The 20,887-nt window shown below is 29.3% G+C and overlaps 1 protein-coding gene across 2 annotated transcripts in view; it reads left to right on the top strand.

Moving 5' to 3' along the window:
• The window catches only part of zda (peptidyl-prolyl cis-trans isomerase zonda), a 33,450-nt gene that overhangs the window by 11,799 nt on the left and 764 nt on the right, over positions 1-20,887 (top strand). The window contains exons 3-6 of one of the 2 annotated variants that reach the window (XM_075361065.1): positions 707-915; positions 3,496-3,628; positions 10,196-10,363; positions 14,450-14,656. In XM_075361065.1, the coding sequence (XP_075217180.1) occupies positions 707-915; positions 3,496-3,628; positions 10,196-10,363; positions 14,450-14,656 (717 nt within the window). The remainder of the gene's footprint in view (positions 1-706; positions 916-3,495; positions 3,629-10,195; positions 10,364-14,449; positions 14,657-20,887) is intronic. The other variant, XM_075361066.1, reaches the window with a different exon arrangement.

Below are 20,887 nucleotides of genomic sequence, written 5' to 3'. Positions count from 1 at the left end.
TATGAATATGCCTTGAACAATTCTGAAAACAGATATGAAAATTAAAAAATTATGCATGTTTACATTTTTATAAAAATATAACTTATCAAATGTAGCAGGATGTGAATAAAAATGTTTTAACTGATAAAAAAAGGATATAAAAATAAAATAAGTATGCACAAACATTTAATATTTTTGTTTCTGCTCTTCTATAACTAACTCAAAACAGTATTTTTCCTACTGTTAACAAAAGACCATAAACTACTGCTCATCTTTGAAGAAATGCCTTACTTTCAAGTTGTTTTATTAATTTCATTACATTTACATAGCTGAATTATCAAACTTTATGGACTTGAAAACAGTTTTATTTTTGCATCTCCTATTGACTAAAAACAGTGTTATTAAGTATTGTGCGTAAATGGTAAGGGGTATATTAACCTGTTGTTTTATAATATATGTATCTTTAATTATAATGTATCTTAATTATCTTTGGAATGCATCTACTGCACCAGAAATAAGATATACACTAGTCAGAGTTGCTTTAACAATAATTATTATTATTATTTATGTACATTCTAAGTAAATAAAAATTTTAATTAGTCATATGAGATTTAAATCTTTAGCATTTGAAAAAAAAACTATGATATTGTTGGAAAGTGTTGTCATTCTATGTACCAACCTCAGTTGATTTGTTTAAATCAATTATGTGTTATTTATTTGTTTAAAGGTTATACAAGGGCTTGATTTTGTAATACCTTTGATGGATGTTGGTGAAGAAGCAGAAGCTATTGTTGGGCCTAGATTTGGTTATGGAAGCAGAGGAAGAGAACCTGATATCCCTCCTGATGCTACTTTGTACTATAGTATTACTTTGATCAGTGCTGAAGCAGAACCTGAAATATCAGCTCTTTCAATATCTGATCGTAAAGAAATTGGGTAGGTCTGTGTTGTTTCTTCATATTTAAAATTATTGCAGTTTGTGCTAATTGAATTTTATAAATTAAGTTACTGTTTTAATTAAATGTAAGTAATATTTTTGTTATATATTTTTAGTTCGTGATTTAAGTTATTTATTGTTGTAGTGGTGAAAATAATGCATTATGATTAATGGATGAATTTTGTAAGTAAGTAAGGTTTAAATAATTTGAGATGAAAATAATTTTAGTCCATTTTTATAATAAAAATATGCAAGAGTAAGAAAACATTCTTTGTCTTTTTTAATATCATTAAACATATTTTTGAAGAAAGCAATTAGCTAGACAGAAGTGCTAAAAAACTTTGTAACTGAATCTATATTAGTACTTCCCAGGAAATTATCAATTTTCTGTATATATGCCACTAATTTTCTGTACAAGTCATTAATTTGTTATGTGGTTGATCTAGAGAAGAAATAGTATGTATGCTCTTGAAATTGATATCTCAACTTTGCATTATTTTTAAGTGCAGTTATAAAAATCTAACTAATCTGATCCTGGACTAAGAGGAAAACTTTCAGATCTACCTTAATTAGTTACACTCTCTGCAAGATAATATCCTTTCCTCTGTTCTCTCTTTCTTTATTCTTCATTTCTTCTTTCTTGGATGGATTATGTGAAAATTGGGTCAATTAATTTGTTCCTTGTCTCTAACTGTGGTACATTGCTTACTAGCAGAAGATGCTTCTAGTAATCGCTAAGCAGCAGTTGCTTCCTTAGTGTGGCAACAGCTCTTCCTGTGGGATTGTTTCCTACAACGAATTTGCAAAGAAAGCTGAACTATTGACTGAGATGCCTGTTAGATAAAACTGGGTCTCCTACTCCTATAATCTAAAACTAATTTCAGTAGAACTCTGTAATTCATCATGTATAAGGCTGTAAGTGGTGAAGTTTATTATTATTTGTAAGTTTGTTATTATTTTTTTTATTATGAGGGGGTATGACGTTATACTATTAACTTCATCAGTTCGGCTTCTTTTTGGCTTTGTTATTTTATAGTCATTAGCTTTTTTTTATGTATATTTCCCTTCCTCTATTTGTGAATTCATTTGCTGATCTCTTCTGCCAATCTTACATTGCTGTTTTTTCCAGATGTCATGCAGAAGAAAATTCTTTTTATGAATTTGTACCTTTTTATTTTTCTTTCAAATTTATTATATGTTTTCCTGATTGGTAAAGGTTATAGAAAAAGCTTCTTCTTGGTATATAACAATTAATGTAAAAAGTTGTTTATAAGTTGTAGATAGAAAAACTTTATAATGGGGTTTTATAATTTTATCAAACATTTTTTGATTTATTATCACAGAGATTATTGTAAGAAAGATCAATTATTTCTGTCCATTTATATCTGCTGCAATAAGCTACATATTATTTTAGGTTATTAACCTTGTTTGTAGTGTACATTTAGAATAACAATTTTAAAAAATAACAATATAATATTTAAAAAACACTAGTCTTTCAGTAGTTGACTGAATTTCTTTCCTGTGCTGCTTTCAATCTCCATTTCCATCATTCTCTTCTCATGTTATTTCTTATCATTGTATGCCTGTATAACTGTTTTCATCTCTCTCAACCTTATTTATATTTTTATCATTTTAACTCTATAGCCCTTGTTTCCTTGTTACTAATTGTCATTTTTTTTGCCACTGCGACCATTAGTTTAGCCTAGATTAATTTATTTTTAAGTCAGTTAGTACCTGTTCGTTACATTAATGATATTTTTCTTTGTTCCTTTGAAAATTTTTGTGACATGTCTTTATTATGGTAATATTTTTGAGATATGATTTATATGCATTATGAAAAATTCATCATTGTTACTTGCATACATTTTACTAGTTTACTTTAATTAAATGTCTATTCATAATTTTATTAAACTCTTTGTAATTAGAGACATCATAATAGATTTGATTGAAGTAAGTTGTGTTTGGTGTTTAATGAGTAGAAGTTTGTTGTATGTACTGCTGTAGAATACGTTTTTGCATTCTTAAATAAATACTATTTAGTAATACTTTTTAGTCCTATACACGTGACATGAATCTTTAGCAATTAAACTGATGGAAAAATCTCTTAATGTGTGATTCGTAAATAGGCATGTCAAGATAACTTCTTCAATTTTGCATTAAGTGTAAAGATTTGACAGAAAAAGCACATTTGGAACAATGGACTCACTGATTATAAAACTAATCTATTTAAAATTTTCATGGGTAAAATACTATCAAAATAAGATATGGTTAGTTTAGGTATTAGTAAAGGTATTAGTAAATTTAGTTACTGATAATCACTTTGTATGATGTTTAATTAAAGTAGTATTATTAAATGCAGGTCAGTTTTACTTGACAGTGCGTGTTTTGAAATCTCTTTTTCTCATTTTTTAAATTATTGTCCTTAAATAATCTACATCTTTTCTATACTGTCGTACTGTTTTGTGAACTTGAGTGTGATTTAGTGACTGAGTGTAGTGAGAAATAGACTTCTATAAGAATGCTACTTATAGAATTGCTACTTAAGAATTTAATAATAAGATGTTATTTTATTGTTTTAGTAATCGAAAAAAGGAAAGAGGTAACTGGTGGTATTTGAGAGAAGAAAATACACTTGCCATACAGTGTTACAGACGAGCTTTGGATTATTTAGATGATATTGAAAATTCTCCTGACAATGTAGAAGAAAACAAGGTATGTTATACCAATTAATCAGTTTCCTTTCTCGATGAATAATCATTAGACTTTAGGTCCTTGAATTAATGCTAGCAGACCTCCTTTATGTGTAAAAGATTTCCTTGCTTTTGAGATCTTCTTTACTTTATCAATATTTTGTAATTTTACTATCTAAATAACAGAATTCTTCAACTGCTGATTTGATCCTTATATTAATGTAATTTTTTATTGTTTTCACATGCTTGTTATTTTACTACTTTTTTTTACTCTATTTCAAATTGAATTTTTTTCTTAGTAATAAATCCATGTCATTCATTCTTTTCTGTAACTCATTTCCAGTTTCTGTCAAAACATCAGTAGCAAAAATATTGTAATTTTTCTCCTTTGATAGTTCTTTATTCTCAAATTTGGTCATCGATTCCTGTATGCTTTTTACAATCTCAGAATCAATGGGTTGAGCTACATCAGCATGACACTCTTTTCTGAATCAGAACTTATCTTTTTTCATTTTTTTTTTACTTTTATCACTGCTACCTGATTTTTATACAGATTCTGCATAAGTTTTTTTACAGCAGTACCTGTATTTCAGTACAATTTTCTGTAATTATATAACATTTTGTTCCCTTCTACATTGACATAACCCTAAACCAGGTTTATAAATCTCAAGCTTTATTCTTAAGCCTGTCATCTAACATTATTCTGAGGGTCAATTGGCCTTTTTTGTTTACATTCTGTTTCTAAAACTAGGCTATTCTTTATGTAGTTCTCCGTATGTCACTTTTTAATTACTTGCAAACTGTCCTAATGACTATATTTTTTTACTTGACAGATGAGTGGTGCTTGTCAAGCTTACATTCACTTTCTTTCTTTTGGTATAGCAATAACTACATTTTTTCTAAAATCTCTGGGAACTTCTTAAATCACATAAACTATTTTCTAATTTGTGTAGATTTTTCAGTCCTGTATTTTCTAAACAAGACAATAATTGTAATGGTGTTTCATCTATTCGTAGTGCCTTATCTCTGTTGATGATTAAGAGATGATCAACAGAGATGATTAAGAGATTTTTTATGCTTTATCAAAACTTAATTTGATAATTTTTCTGCTCAGTATATGTAGTTCCTCTGCATATTCCTGCCACCTGCTAATTCTTTCTTCTCTTTCAAAATGTTTTTCCATTCTATGAGGGTAAGTTAAAAATAAAGTGAAATTTAAAAAAACATTACTTTCATGTGCATTTTTATAAATGAAATGTGCTTATTTTTCAATATAATTTTATTTTATTTTTTTGCCCTGTTTCCATGATCTCTTCATCAGAAACAAAAATGATTTTCTTGCAACACTTTCAGTGGTCCAAAAAGATGAAAATTGCTAGGACCCCGGTCAGGACTATACAGTGGGTGGTTTAGAAGCTCAAAATAATGAAGCCAAATAATAGTTTTGTTGGCTGTATGAGGTCCACTGTTATTCTGAAGTAAAAAACAGCTTTTGAAATTTACCATGCCTTTTGGGGTTGTTTTTTTGTTTGATTGCAATAGCTACAGCAGTCTGCAAAATTTTCTATTTCATATTTAGTTCTGTGTGAATAAAAACTGGCCCTTTCATATCCCAGAATATTGGCACCATTACATTTCATACAGAAGACCTACCTTTCCATTGTTCATTGGTGATAGATAAAATGCTATATCTTTTAAAGCAATCATTCCATTTGTAGATATTGCTTCTACACAAACAATTTTATCTGTATTTTTACTGCATTCTAAAAATAATTGCTGATTTCATTCCTTCTGAATTGAGAAATGTAATACTGCTCATATTTCTTCCTTGGTATGTAATTTGATGAAAAAGCAATCATTTTAAGTTGAAATAAATGCAACCTCAAACAGCTAACATGAAACAATATTACAATGAACAAATTCTATAAGTTTATGATGCTTTGTTGCAGAACAGTTGTACTGACAATAAATAAAGGAGTGTCTTGCAAGACATGTGATTGAGAAGAAAATAAAAACTTCCCATTATCATTTTTTTTGTATAATACATCTGCCTTTCTATTATTTTTTCCATTACACCACATCTCTGCATTAACCAATTTTGTTTTTTTTTTGTGGACCTTCTTTTAATTTTACTTCTGTTTGTATACTCTCCTGTCTACATCTTTATAATCTCTATGCTTTCTATGTTCTATGAATTCTAGTATGCCTTTCATTAGCTATTGTTTTCCACTAGTCTTATGTTAATATTTAAAAATTCTTCTACTGCCTTGAATATTCTCTTTTTAAATTTATTCTCTTACTTTCAACTGAATTTGCTTTGCAGGAGTATTTTCAGAAGATTACTTTTCAGTTCATAAACTCAGGGCTTGTGCATGGGCATATAATATATTATTATTTATAGCATATAGAAATGCTAAGCCTAACTGGGTTTTTGAACATGAAAGATGGAAACATTACAGCTCAACCACCATGAAGGTTAGCAGAGTTTGTTCTATAGTTTGATCAGATTTTTCTTTTTTAATCTATATCGGAATTCCCCATCTATTTATTCTAATTTCTCATTTGGTGTTTTAAATTCAGTCAATACTTCATTACTAAATTGTCATCAGCATCTGTCTCCTTGCTGGATATGTTTTACAGTTCATAATTTGGTTTCAAAATCTCTGCCTAATCATTTTTTTTTATAATCTGTAATTTGGTTTCAGAATCTATGCCTATAAATCATGTAATTTTATCTCCTAGAGTCTCATTTGTATACACGTTCTTTCATAATATTTAAAAAGGGTGCTAGCAGTTTCCATTTTATGCTTAATAGAAAATTTTGAAAGAATAGTTTTTCTAATTTTTTTTAACATAGTCCATTCTCCAACAGTTTTCCTTTGATGTCTCTCTTCTGCTCTTGTGATGTAGTCTCTCATTAATATCCAAGTAGTTATCCCTTTTTAAATATTTGAGTAGATCATCTATTTCCTTATAAATATGTTTGTGGATTGACAAACTGGAAGTACACAGTTACAGAACTTTAAAAAAAAATACATCAGCATGGGCAACCAAGAATTAATTTGTTTTTAGTGGAATTATATCCTCCTCTATGAATCATGAGACCTTGCCGTTGGTGAGGGAGCTTGAGTACTCAGTGATACAGAGTAGCTGGACTGAAGGTGCAACCATATCGGAGAGGTATCTGTTGAGAGCCAGACTAAGGAATGATTCCAGAAAGAGGGCAGCAGCTCTTTCAGTAGTTGTTAGGGGCGTGAGTCAGGACGACTTAAACGGCCATTTCAACATCACTCAGTCCTCTGAGTACTGCGCAGCTGAAAACATTGGAAAACTACAGCTGCTTTTTTTCCAAGAAAATGTGGTTCTCTGCATTTTCATATAGCAATGATAGAGGCGCCTCTCCTTGGTAAAATATTCCGGAGGTAAACTAGTCCCCCGTTCGGATCTCCAGGTGGGGACTACTAAGGAGGGGGTCACCAGAAAATTAAAAAATAACATTCTACGAGTTGGAGCGTGGAATGTTAGAAGTTTGAAAAAGATTGGTAGGCTGGAAAATTTAAAAAGAGAAATGGATAGGATAAATGTGGATGTAGTAGGAATTAGTGAGGTTCGGTGGGAAGAGGAAGGCGACTTTTGGTCAGGTGATTTTAGAATAATAAACTCAGCTTCAAATAATGGGCAGGCAGGAGTAGGTCTCATAATGAACAAGAAGATAGGGAAGAGAGTAGAATATTTCAAAACGCATAGCGATAGAATCATTGTAATAAGGATAAAATCAAAACCTAAACCGACAACGATTGTTAACGTCTATATGCCTACAAGCGCCCATGATGATGATGAGGTAAAGTGTGTATACGAAGAGATTGATGAAGCAATTAAACACGTAAAAGGAGATGAAAATTTAATAATAGTTGGAGATTGGAATGCAAGCATTGGAAAGAAAAGGCAAGGAAGGAAATATAGTTGGTGAATACGGGCTGGGCAAAAGGAATGAAAGAGGGGACAGACTTATAGAGTTTTGCACAAAGTATAATTTAGTAATTGCCAACACCCAATTTAAAAATCATAATAGAAGAATATACACTTGGAAAAAGCCAGGCGATACTGCAAGGAATCAGATAGATTATATCATGGTTAAGCAAAGATTTAGGAATCAACTCGTTGACTGCAAAACTTACCCTGGATCAGACATTGATAGCGACCATAATTTGGTGATAATGAAATGTAAATTGGGATTTAAAAACCTGAAGAAAAGGTGTCAGTTTAATCGGTAGAATTTAGAGAAGCTTGAGGAAGAGGAGGTGAAGATTTTTGAGGAGGACATCGCAAGAGGTCTGAGTAAAAAAGATGAAAAAGTAGAAAATGTAGAAGAAGAATGGGAGAATGTTAAAAAGGAAATTATTAAATCAGCAGAAGCGAACTTATGCGGAGAAAGGGAACTGGTAGAAAACCTTGGGTTTCAGACGATATATTGCAGCTGATGGATGAACATAGAAAATATAACAATGTTAGTGATGAAGAAAGTAAAAGGAACTACTGACAATTAAGAAATTCTATAAACAGGAAGTGCAAACTAGTGAAAAAGAGTAGATTAAAGAAAAGTGTTCAGAAGTGGAAAGAGAAATGAACATTGGTAAAATAGACAGAGCATACAGGAAAGTTAAGGAAAATTTTGGGGTACATAAATTAAAATCTAATAATGTGTTAAACAAAGATGGTACACCAATATAAGGTAAAGTAGTAGTATAAGGTAAAGGTAAAGTAGATAGATGGGTGGAATATATTGAAGAGTTATATGGAGGAAATGAATTAGAAAATAGTGTTATAGAGGAAGAAGAGGAAGTTGAGGAGGATGAAATGGGAGAAACAATACTTAAGATCTGAATTAATTTAAGAGAGCATTAAAGATTTAAATGGCAGAAAGGCTCCTGGAATAGACGGAATACCTGTACAATTACTGCGCAGTGGAGGTGAGGAAGCGATTGATAGATTATACAAGCTGGTGTGTAATATTTATGAAAAAGGGGAAGTTCCGTCAGACTTCAAAAAAAGTGTTATAGTCATGATACCAAAGAAAGCAGGGGCAGATAAATGTGAAGAATACAGAACAATTAGTTTAACTAGTCATGCATCAAAAATCTTAACTAGAATTCTATACAGAAGAATTGAGAGGAGAGTCGAAGAAGTATTAGGAGAAGACCAATTTGGTTTCAGGAAAAGTATAGGGACAAGGGAAGCAATTTTAGGCCTCAGATTAATAGTAGAAGAAAGATTAAAGAAAAACAAACCAACATACTTGGCGTTTATAGACCTAGAAAAGGCATTCGATAACGTAGACTGGAATAAAATGTTCAGCATTTTAAAAAAATTAGGGTTCAGATACAGAGATAGAAGAACAATTGCTAACATGTACAGGAACCAAACAGCAACAGTATTAATCGAAGAACATAAGACAGAAGCCGAAATAAGAAAGGGAGTCCGACAAGGATGTTCCCTATCCCCGTTACTTTTTAATCTTTACATAGAACTAGCAGTTAATGATGTTAAAGAACAATTTAGATTCGGAGTAACAGTACAAGGTGAAAAGATAAAGATGCTACGATTTGCTGATGATATAGTAATTCTAGCCGAGAGTAAAAAGTATTTAGAAGAAACAATGAATGGCATAGATGAAATCCTACGCAAGAACTATCGCATGAAAATAAACAAATACAAAACAAAAGTAATGAAATGTATTAGAAATAACAAAGATGGACCAATGAATTTGAAAATAGGAGGAGAAAAGATTATGGAGGTAGAAGAATTTTGTTATTTGGGAAGTAGAATTACTAAAGATGGATGAAGCAGGAGCGATATAAAATGCAAAATAGCACAAGCGAAACAAGCCTTCAGTCAGAAATATAATTTGTTAACATCAAAAATTAATTTAAATGTCAGGAAAAAATTTTTGAAAGTATATGTTTGGAGTGTCGCTTTATATGGAAGTGAAGCTTGGACAATCGGAGTATCTGAGAAGAAAAGATTAGAAGCTTTTGAAATGTAGTGCTATAGGAGAATGTTAAAAATCAGATGGGTGGATAAAGTGACAAATGAAGAGGTATTGCGGCAAATAGATGAAGAAAGAAGCATTTGGAAAAATATAGTTAAAAGAAGAGACAGACACATACTAAGGCATCCTGGAATAGTCGCTTTAATATTTGAAGGACAGGTAGAAGGAAAAAATTGTGTAGGCAGGCCACGTTTGGAATATGTAAAACAAATTGTTAGGGATGTAGGATGTAGGGGGTATACTGAAATGAAATGACTAGCACTAGTTAGGGAATCTTGGAGAGCTGCATCAAACCAGTCAAATGACTGAAGACAAAAAAAAAAGGAGTTATATAGGACAGCTACCTCTTTAATCTTAGGGTTAGGGTTTGTGCGTAAGTTATTCTAATTCTATTCATTATTTCTCATTTTTTATTTACATATTTTATTCGTACATTTATTGTTGTTTTGATTAAATTTTTATTAAGGTACTAATTATTGAAGCCAGTCATGTTAAAAAAAAAAAAAAAAAACTTAAGTAGAAATGTTACTTTTATTGCAGTTAAATGAAGCAGAGATTCATAATTTATTGGAGGAAAGAATTAAAGTTTATAATAATTTAGCTGCTGCACAAATGAAAATTAAAGCATTTGATACTGCATTACAGTCAGTAGATAATGTACTTCGATGCCAGCCTAATAATGTAAAAGCTCTTTTTAGGAAAGGCAAGGTAAGTTTAAGTATTTAAGCTTTTTCAGTTTTATAAAAAATCTGCAACACTAGTTTTGGTTCTTCAGACAAACCTACTGGAATAGTGTGTATAATGAATCACTATTTTAAATTTTGTTTATTTTTCACCCAACATTTCCTGGTGGGTAATATTGTGTTTGTAAATTTCAAAATTTCTCCATTGTTTTCTATTCATGTTAATTGTATGAATGACATGAGATCAAATAAAATTGATTGAAAATGGATTTAAAATATATTTTACTGTAGGTTTCTGTAATATTACGTATAAAAATTAGTTAGAAAAATTTGTAATAATCGTAAAAATGTTAATTTAAAAAAAGGAAAAAATCCTTCAAGATTATTTAATTAACAAATCAGTATTAAATTAATGTGATAAGTAATTTAAAATGTATTAGATAGATAAATGGAAATTCCGTTGATAAACCATTTTACAATGACACTGAAAAAAGATTAGCAAAAATATTACCTTAATATTTAAAATGTTTTGTGTTTTTATGAATAAGGTATTCAACTCCAAAAAAAGTGTCGTGAGTGACCATGACATTACTCACCTTAGACATAAGTTTCCTGTATTTCTTTTAGGATAAAAATTCAAAACAGGTTACTTCAAGTTTGTTTTTTTTGTTATAGCTGTCAACTTTATTTTAATTTAAAAACTTTATGTACCATTTGAGGTCCCAGTAGATATTTTGGCTAGAAAATCCTGCTAATAGAAATCATGGTATTTATCTTTCTCTTCTTAAAAAAAATAAATATTTATCCTTTTTGCTGTATCTTTCTGCTATATGATGCCTAGGGCCGTCATTAAAAAAATTATTAAATTGAAATTAAAACATTGTTACTATTATATAGCACTTTTTTTTCATCTTTTGTGACTGCACAGGATCTCTTTAGTCAGTCCATTATCCAAGTCTCTTTGAAGGGACTGTTTGGGCCTTGTGGTCCTCCCATTATTTTTTCATACATTCCAATCTCCATGTCCTTTTTGGTGTTGAAAATGTTCAAGTTGTGAATTTCTTTCTTGTGAGTGTGAATCGAGTGTTTTTGTCCTTGTTTTTTAGTTTAATCTTATCTTGTCTGTAGTGTCTTCTGTTGTAAGTCCAATTTCTTCAGAACCTCACTTATTTCTCTGATCCATCTGCATTCTATCTTGGTATTATTCAAGTCGAGATTGTACTGTCCCAGCTGTTTCAGAAGCCTCAAATCCTGCATCCTTATGATGTGTCCAAAGAATCCTATTGCCCTCTTACACATGGTATCAGTGATGGGTTCTAACTATTTGTTCATTCATTTGTTGGCACAATCCACCACACTCTGTCTTTCTTATACTGTTTATTGATGCAGGTTCTTCCAATTTTCCAATTCTTACTTTAATTTACTGGAGTCTGTCAGTCTTTGATTGTTCATTCAGATAAGAGAGTGTTTCTGCTGCATATGTGGTTTCTGCTTTTATAACTGTGTTGTAGTGTCTTAATTTTTATGTTTATGGATAGACATTTTTTACTGTAGGTGTACCAGGTTAATTTTTTTGCTTTAGCTAGTTCTTGTTTGTATTATATTTATATTTGCAATGTTTTGAAGTTCTAATGTCTGTGTTTTAGCATTGGGCGATGTCATTTGATAGCAGTGTCAAGTCGTCAGCGAAATCAAGGCAGATTTTTTTTTTAAAAACTGCCAGTGTTCTGGTAGTTCTTTTTTGATCCAGATGTTGACAACCTGTTGATAAAGGGTGATTTTTCCAGATCTCTACAAAGATCTGATCTTCTTCTGCTGCTTTGTAATTCTTCATCTTGTCCAGTGTTTGGTAAATCTCTTTTATTGTAGAAGAGTTGATACTTTCTGGATGTGTTGTTGTTATTGGTGTGCTTGTGTTGAAGTTTAGGAGTTCTGTCAGTTCTTCCCAATTTCAGAGTTTGTTGAAATACTTAGTTAGATTTCCACATTGTCTTTGTTATGGGCCAGATTATAGTTTTCAACCTTCTTAAGTAGGGGGTTTGTATTTTTGGAGTTATTTTTTTTTTAAGGTTTTGTCGTAGTCTTTCTATTAAGTTTGTTGAATTCATCTGATTGATTTCAGTATGTCATTACAGTGTTGTCTGTTTCTGATTTTTGGGATTGGTGTAATAGCCATATTTGATATCTTTTTTCCACTGTTTCATTGAATTTGCTGTTTCACTATTGATGCTTTTTACAGAGTTGGGACCAATTCTTTGTGATTTGTTTAACGTTGTTAAGTCTTTGAGTTTATCTGTGATTGTTATTTTTTTGGTAATCGTCATTCATGATTAGTTGGGTAGGGACTACTTTTCTTTTAGTCTTAGGGGTTTGGTTTTGTTGCTTTCTTTGGGTAGTGAATTTAATTTTAATTTTGACTCTGTAGTGATCTGCACTTCTGACTCCTCAGAGGACATTTACATTTTAGATTTCTTTGTGGTGGTATTTATCCATGAAGACATGATCTAGTAGGCCCATTCTCCTTTAATGTAGTCAGGGTGTTTCCAGGTTTGAAGTTTTTGAGGTTTTCTCTTGAAATATGTGGATTTCGAGATTAGGTTGTGGTTTCTGCAGAGATCAATAAAAAAAAGTCTGTTGAGAATTTAATTCCAGGTTAGTTGATATTTACGACATGTTTTTAATTCTATTTTGATTTGCAACTTATATTCCTGAGATATGCCTATTTCTGCATGGAACACTGTATTTATGTACCAGAGCCCATTGGTTGTTTTTTTAAATACAACTTACTCACCAATCATCTATAATCAGCATATTCATTAGTTGTAAATCTATATGTAATTGTAAAAATATACTCTGAGTAGGTTTTTTAGCCAACTCTTTTTGTTATACAGTAATAATAATCTTAGAGTAGTGGATAATTTGTAGAGATTATTTATTTTCAAATTAACATTCATGGAAAATAGTATTTTAAAATAAGAGTAGGCCTCTTTGCAGTTTTTTTTTCAACTTGAAACATTTCCAATGTGTCTTAAATAAAACTTTTGAGGATTATTAGAATATCATTGAATACTAATTAATATAAGAATTAAAAATATTTGCAAGGCAAGAAAAGAAAAAAATGAGAATTTTACATTGAAATCCTTATTTGGCATAAACACTTTCTGTTTATGTTGGTGCATTTTATGCTGGTTGTTGTCATCATTTTCAATCATTTAAAGAAATGTAGGTATACATTAAAGAATCTGCTACTTAAAGTTATATCAGCATATAAACTAAGATGTAGGTAGATGTATGTATATAGTCTTGTATGTAAGGGCGATGATAATATAAAAGCACTTTTTTTGTCCCCACCCAAAAAAATTCTTTTATGTTTGTCAAATCATATAACCAACTTTGTTATATTAATTCTATATCAAAGCACTGATTCACGGATATTAATTAAGAACACTGATTAGTCATATTTTTAAATATATTCTTTATTATCTGTGTAATGTGTTAAGTACATGTTTTATGTTTAATAATTGTATGTGTTGCTGTTCGTGTAACTGTGTAGTTTAGTATTTAAGGAATAACTAAATATAATAATACAATTTAAACAGTTACAATATAATCAGCTGGTAACTATGCCAGCAACATAATAACAAACTTGTTTAAATATACATAAAGAAGGAAAAGAGTAAATTTCTTTATTTATATTAAAAATAAAGAGGAAAGGAACCATATGGGACTGACCAATGTTTTTTGTATCTCTTTTCAGAATTTTGTGATTTTTCCATGTTCAGTGCAGTGTAGAATTTTAGTATTTATTATTCAGGAAAAAAATTAATTTGGTTGTTCACACACAAAAACATGTAATTACACTATGTTAATGAAAACCCTTGGAGTATATTGCGGTTAGAATTTGAAATTAGCAACTACATTGAAAATTCAGTGTTGAAGTTTTTCTATAATATTCTACCCGAAGAGTTAATGTTTTTAAAAGGGTCAGCAGATTGTTTTATCCACTATTAAGCATCAAACTGCTGTTAATTCATTCATATTTTTATCATAGTCTTCATTGTAGTAAATTTTAACATTCATTTTTATGTAAATCATTATTCTTTTGTTTCAGATATTGGGTGAGAAAGGAGATGTAGAACAAAGTATAGCTATATTACGTCAAGCACTGGCAGTTGATCCAAACTCAGATGCAACAAAAAAGGAATTAGAACGAATGTCATCACTTCACAAGAAACATTCAAAACAAGAAAGGAATCTGTATAAAAAGATGTTGGGAACGAATGATATCAAGGATACTGAAAAGAAAACTCAAAACTCAGTCAGTTAAATTTTATTTTAATCTAAAAAAATTCAAATGCATTTTAAAATTAATAATAATTTTTTCACTTGTTTTTTAAGTTCTAAATGAATTATTAGAAATAATATAAATTAACCTTTATTTCCTTTTTTACCATTTTCTTTTATTTTCATTGAATGTAGTAGAATTTTATACTCAATTTATGTTTGGTTCCGTTTTAGATTTTACTGTATAATATAGTCATAAATCTCTAATATATTGCTTTTCTGTAATTGTAGATTGGAATATTAACCAACTAGAATTAACATTATGACATTTTTTTTTATATTTTTTTTAACATTATGACTGCTGAATTTAATTGAATAACTTATTTTGTAACAGAATACATTTAATTATAGAAATTTTTTTAGTAGATAATCTTATGACTATTTGATGATTCCTTGTACAGATAAAAACTTGAAAAAATCCCGGAATAAAATATTGATAATGCTTAGATGTAAATTTCTAAGCTGCAAACACTAACTTTACTTATAAATCTTGCACTTATAAATTAACAAGGATTTTTAAAAAATGATTTAGGGACACCATTTGTCATGTTATTTAAAGTATTAGTTATTTTAAGAAATACTGAATAGTATGAATTTTTTTTTTGCAATAGTAAGAATCATCAATTTACCAGACAGGATATTTTTGCATGTGCATGGTGCATTAATATTGTTTCGACAGTTACTTATTGGGATGTTTATAAATTAAATAGAAGATAAATAATAATTTCTTAGACATTTGTATAACATATTGCATTTGGATACAAATTTTCTTTTAATCATAAAAACTAATAATAATTTTATAAAAATAACTAATGCATTCTTTCTTGGAACATAATGATTTATTCAATGACATTTTCTTTATCACATATAAACACATTTTAACAGTTATTAATATTCTTTTTCTATTAATTTATTTTTACATTTAAATACCTAAATAACTAATATTATAGAGTTCGTCATCTATGTTACTGGTGATTGACTAATTAAATTTTTTTTCACAAATTACCCATATAATTATAAAATTTAATTTTTTAATCAACTATGCTGATATTTGGAACTTTTAAATGTCTTTATGGTAGAAATATCAATATGGTATTCAGTCAGAAATTTATTAATTATGTTTATTTGCCAATTTGAGAAATACTATTTTGTTTAAATTAAGAAGTAGTTTCTTACTAAAAATCACTGCATAATCTTTTAACTAAATTATCATTTTTTTCTTTTAATTTAGAAGGGTGTTTATTTTTTAACAGTAATGATCTTGTTATCTGACAATTGGATTAGAGGTGCATTTTGTATAATAATGTGCAAATCACACCGATGACATTAACAGGTTACAGTTTAAAACTCATCCTTATGGTAAAACCAGTTATTATTACATCCACATTACTGAGTACAATTTTCTCGTTATTCCTGAAACACTGCTGAATTTTACAAATGCCTGAGACCTTTACCAAGGAAAGATACAACCAGGCAGCTTCATTTACTTTGTCACCATAGTCTCTTATCAGGATCATGATATCAAATGCATGGCTGAAGTCACAGAAAATTTCCACAGTTTTATATCAAGGTCTAAATGTGAATGAAAACATCTACAAAGTTTTGTATAACTATTATTCTGCACATTATTATTTTTTTCATATTGTTTAAAAATATATCTGTTGCTATTTTAATTTAGTAACACATTTTCAATATTTATGAAGACAAAATATACAGCAAACATGAGAAATGAAGCAGTGTAGATGTTATTGGAATTTCTATTAACTATATTCTCATTGGGTCTTTGAAAATTTAAAATTGGCTTTATTAGAATTAAGAGTGTTTAATAAATATAGAAATAGATACATTCTACCTAAATATTCATGAGGTTTATATATCTATAATAATTTCTTAATGAACGATTTCATTTTTTTAAATATTTTTTGAAATTTTTTAATGGTTTTATTAAAAGTGAGAAGTGTGATAAGAGTACAGAGACAGTAATTTTGAACTTGGAGTTAATGAGATTTTGTTTTGTGTTCTTGAACACTTGAAAATTGGGTCCCTTAATGAAGTTGTTAAGTGCTTATTTCGTTTTATTGATTTTTATTAAATATAATGATAAAAATAACTTGCTGTGTATTCAAAATTAAATTAAAAAGTTACTCAACTTTAATTATCATGTTGATGGTAGTCTAATGATCCTAGGCGTTCTTGTGAAAGACTTTTTTACGCATGACATATATTTTTAGATAATTAACTTTTCCAAAATCAGGTGTCTTTTATAACACTTTTGTGTGCCAATGTTTATTTTACTTTATGATTTTTGTGATAAAATTGCATTGTATTTGGCATGATCTTTTTTTCTTTAGTCTTCATATAGTGGTAAGTCCTTTTATCATTTGTGATTTCTTTATTTTATTCATGTTTGTCATATCTTCAGTCCGATTCACTTTTTACGAATTAAAATATTGTCTTAGCTTGTGGAATTTCTTAGTAATTACAATTAGCACTTGCAATATGAATCAGGGTGAGTTTGGGAAGTGTGTGTAAGATAGATTTGTTTATTCTAATGGCTTCTGAAAGTGATTATTGAATCTTTAGCAAGTTCCAAGAAAAAGCATTATTTTACTATTGAATTGAAGTATCAGTATAAGACTAACTGTTAGAAGAAAATACAACCTTGTTCTGCAGGAATTCAAGTGAACCACATGGTATTATTTTTGTGGCATTTTAGGTTTATTTTAGAGAAAAACGAGTGTTAATACTTATAAGTAAAAAAAATATTATATAGCAATCTGGTAAGTAATCTCCTTCTCTTTAAGCAGTTCAGGATTCCTACCTAAGTAGGTTAAAATTTGAATAGTAAAGCCAAAAAATAGCTTTTTGAAAATAATTAGAAAATGCACTTGAAAGATGTAATCAAAAATTAACACTTTCAGAAGAAAATTTTACTTGAATTGAGTTGTGAGAAAAATTTTCTAAAATACAAACAAAATATTTTTTTACTAATGTATGTAGTTCAAATCGTTAGATGCTCACTAATAAAAAAAATCCATTTTGTTCAATATTCATTAAAGAAAAAAATGAAGTTACAATTTTTATTCATAAAGTTTTAAATACTTTTCAAATATTCTCTACAATATTACAAATAATTTCTAGTTAATGCTGTTTTTTAAAAGTATTTATTTTGTTATTGATTTTTTAAGTACTTTTCAGGTATTTAACTTGGATATCTTATGCAATCTAGTTTATTCTCTACAAAATTCTCCCACGATTACTTTTTGGTAATGAATATTAATCAAGATGGAATTTCTTCTTCTCTAGTGAGCATCTATTTTGATATTTTTTTGTACTCAGTTTTTTTTTATGCATATATTTTACTTATATCTTGCAAGCTTTATGCCCTAGCTCATTGAATCATTGGTGAATATTGTAGTTAGTTAAATCACCTTTATAATCAGATTAGAATTAGGATAGTATTGACAGTTGGATTGATGTGAATCATGTAACTGCCACACCTTGTTGAAAACCAACTTAAAGCTTGAAATCTGCAGTGTCCATAAATTCATGCTGTTCAAGATGATTATGCTGTTATAAAGTTAAGTGTGGGACATCTCACATAGATAATTAATACCTGTATGATATCAAGTACGTACATTATAAATAAAAAAAATACATAATACATGGATGAATGAATGAATTTATTTGTGTATTGCTCTGTGTTAAATTACACTTTGAAGAAAGAAGGACATTGTCCAAGAATTAGGCCATTTGACAATATTGTTGGTATGAAAGAACCGTAAAAAAATTAAGAAAAATGTTGAAACAAATTCTATGAAATCAAAAAAATTATGGCCTAATTAACATAATGATGTAGAAAAAGTGCTGTTAAAATTATTTAAATGCCAGAGGGTTAGGGATATCCCTATTAGTGGCCCTATATTGAAACTAAGGCGAACAATTTTTCTGAAAAATTTGGTAAATCACATGAAATAACCTCAGCTTGGATAGAATGGTACTGTCAGTGTCACGATATTGTGTTGGGGGAGAATAAGGGACGAGGCCGCAGCAGCTCCAACCAATGTGTTAGAAAAAATGGCTGGAAACCATTTGGTCAAAATTAAAAGAGGACTATTTAGATGAAAAAATCTGTAATTCTGATGAATCCGGTCTTTTCTTTAAACTGACACCAGAAAGTTTAAAAGTAAAATGTGTTCAGAAGGAAAATTATTAAAAGAAAGACTAACAGTACTAAAATTGTACATATGTGACTGGAACTGACAAAAAAACTTCTGGTTATAGGGAAAAGTGCTAAACTTCGATGTTTTAAAAATTTGAAATTGCTTCCTGTTATGTAAGAAAGTAACAAAAAAACTTGAATGACAAGTGGTATCTTTACGTCTTGATTATGAAAATGGGGCCATTAATTAAAGATTGAAAATAACAAAATACTGCTCATTGACAATTGTCCGGCTCATCCACATGTTGAAAAACTTTTATATAAAGTTGGTGTTCTTACCACCAAAAACAACAGCAATCTTTAGTCCTTAGATCAAGGCGTGATCAGGTCGGTAAAAGTTCACTACAATAAACATCAATGATACAGGATTTAGATCAAAAAAAGGAAACGCAAATTCTGGTTGCTATAATTATATTAGAAAGATCATGGAGTGAGTTTTCTCTACTGACTGTAAACAAATTGCTTTCAACATGCAGGATTTTTATCACAGGTTGGTGAAGTTACTGATGTTGCATGTGAAGAAGAATCTTTAATGGAATGGGGTCATCTTTAGTGGAAAACCAGTCGTCAAATGCATTGCTTGAAGATTATCAAGAGATTGACAAAAATTTAGAATCGCATGAAACTGTAACAGATGATGATGTAGTAGTGGCTTCAGTACTAGCAGAAATAGACAGGGACGAAGGTAATGTCAATAGAGGTAACGATAGCGACAACAATGAAGACATCAACCCACCAAATCTTCCAGAAGTTTTAGCGATGATGAAAACTGTTTGTCAGTTTTTCAGTTTTCCAGAAAATGCTAATGAAGAAACAAAGAGTGTTTGTTTTAATTTAGAAAAGAACCTTCAAATACTGTATTATTCAACATGAAATGTTCAAAACAAAGCAAAATAAACGACTTTTTGCAGAAAAAGTAATTTTTACAATTTTTCTCTTTTCTTCTTTTACTCTACCATATTTATATTTCATATTTTTGTTTTTGTATATTATTTTATTTTGAAAATAAATTACTGTTATTATTTTTAATGATTATTTTTTTACTGTATTACAATACCCGTGTAGATGGCATATTAAAGTAGTATCACTAAGCTTCCTAAACATCGGTTATTGTGACTATTGGTTACAATAACCTAAAATCATTGGTTCCTTGGAGATCACTATAAACTATATTTACTGTATTTATATATATATATAATTTTAGTAAAGAATAAAAAAAAACTAATATATAAAGAATAAAAATATATATAAAGAATAAATTTGTTTTTTTTATTCTTTACTAAAAACACATAATTTTTATTATTGCCTTACCATACAATTTGTTATAGGAATTTCCTATGTTTCGCCACATCAGTGTATCAGCATTATCAGCAATGAAAATTATGCACATTGTGTTTCATCAGTCTTACATACCAGAAACTGCAGTTAATAAAAAAAGTCCAAAATCCAAAACAATTTAGATTTTGGGCTTTTTGGACAGTTTACTGTAACAGGATGTCATAGGTAGCAAGAAGCCAGTTTCTGGTTTATCAATCCATCCCTATTCTGTGCTTAACTGAACTTTTTACGAATAATAACTTTTGAATGAACTGTTTATGAAAGTAGTTAGGAATTCTTAATATTCATAAAATTATATCCCTTTTTTATTTAAATTCTCTTTAGGCATCCAGAAAAATGATATGTTATGAAAAAATAAATTTGAATAATGATGAAAAGTTAGTTAAAATGTTTTATGAAAAATCAAAATATTTTAATATACTAAAAGTTTTAACTCAGTTTACTAATAGGTAGACACATGCACTTAATGAAATATTCTGGAAAATTGTAATAGATCAAAACTTTGCCTGTAGAGTTCATAAAGTTAAAAATATAAAGTAAATTTTGAACTGTTTGTGTCTTGATGTCTTATTTTCTCTCAGTATAACAGGATTCAAAGAAGTTAAAGAACAGTGCAGGCTGAATGTGAAGGCTGAATATATATAT

This window comes from Lycorma delicatula, chromosome 3 (assembly GCF_047948215.1).
Source record: "Lycorma delicatula isolate Av1 chromosome 3, ASM4794821v1, whole genome shotgun sequence".
In the NCBI taxonomy this organism is placed as follows: Eukaryota; Metazoa; Arthropoda; class Insecta; order Hemiptera; family Fulgoridae; genus Lycorma; species Lycorma delicatula.
The sequence above is the reverse complement of the archived record's forward strand: the minus strand, read 5'-3'. Positions and strand labels throughout refer to the sequence as shown.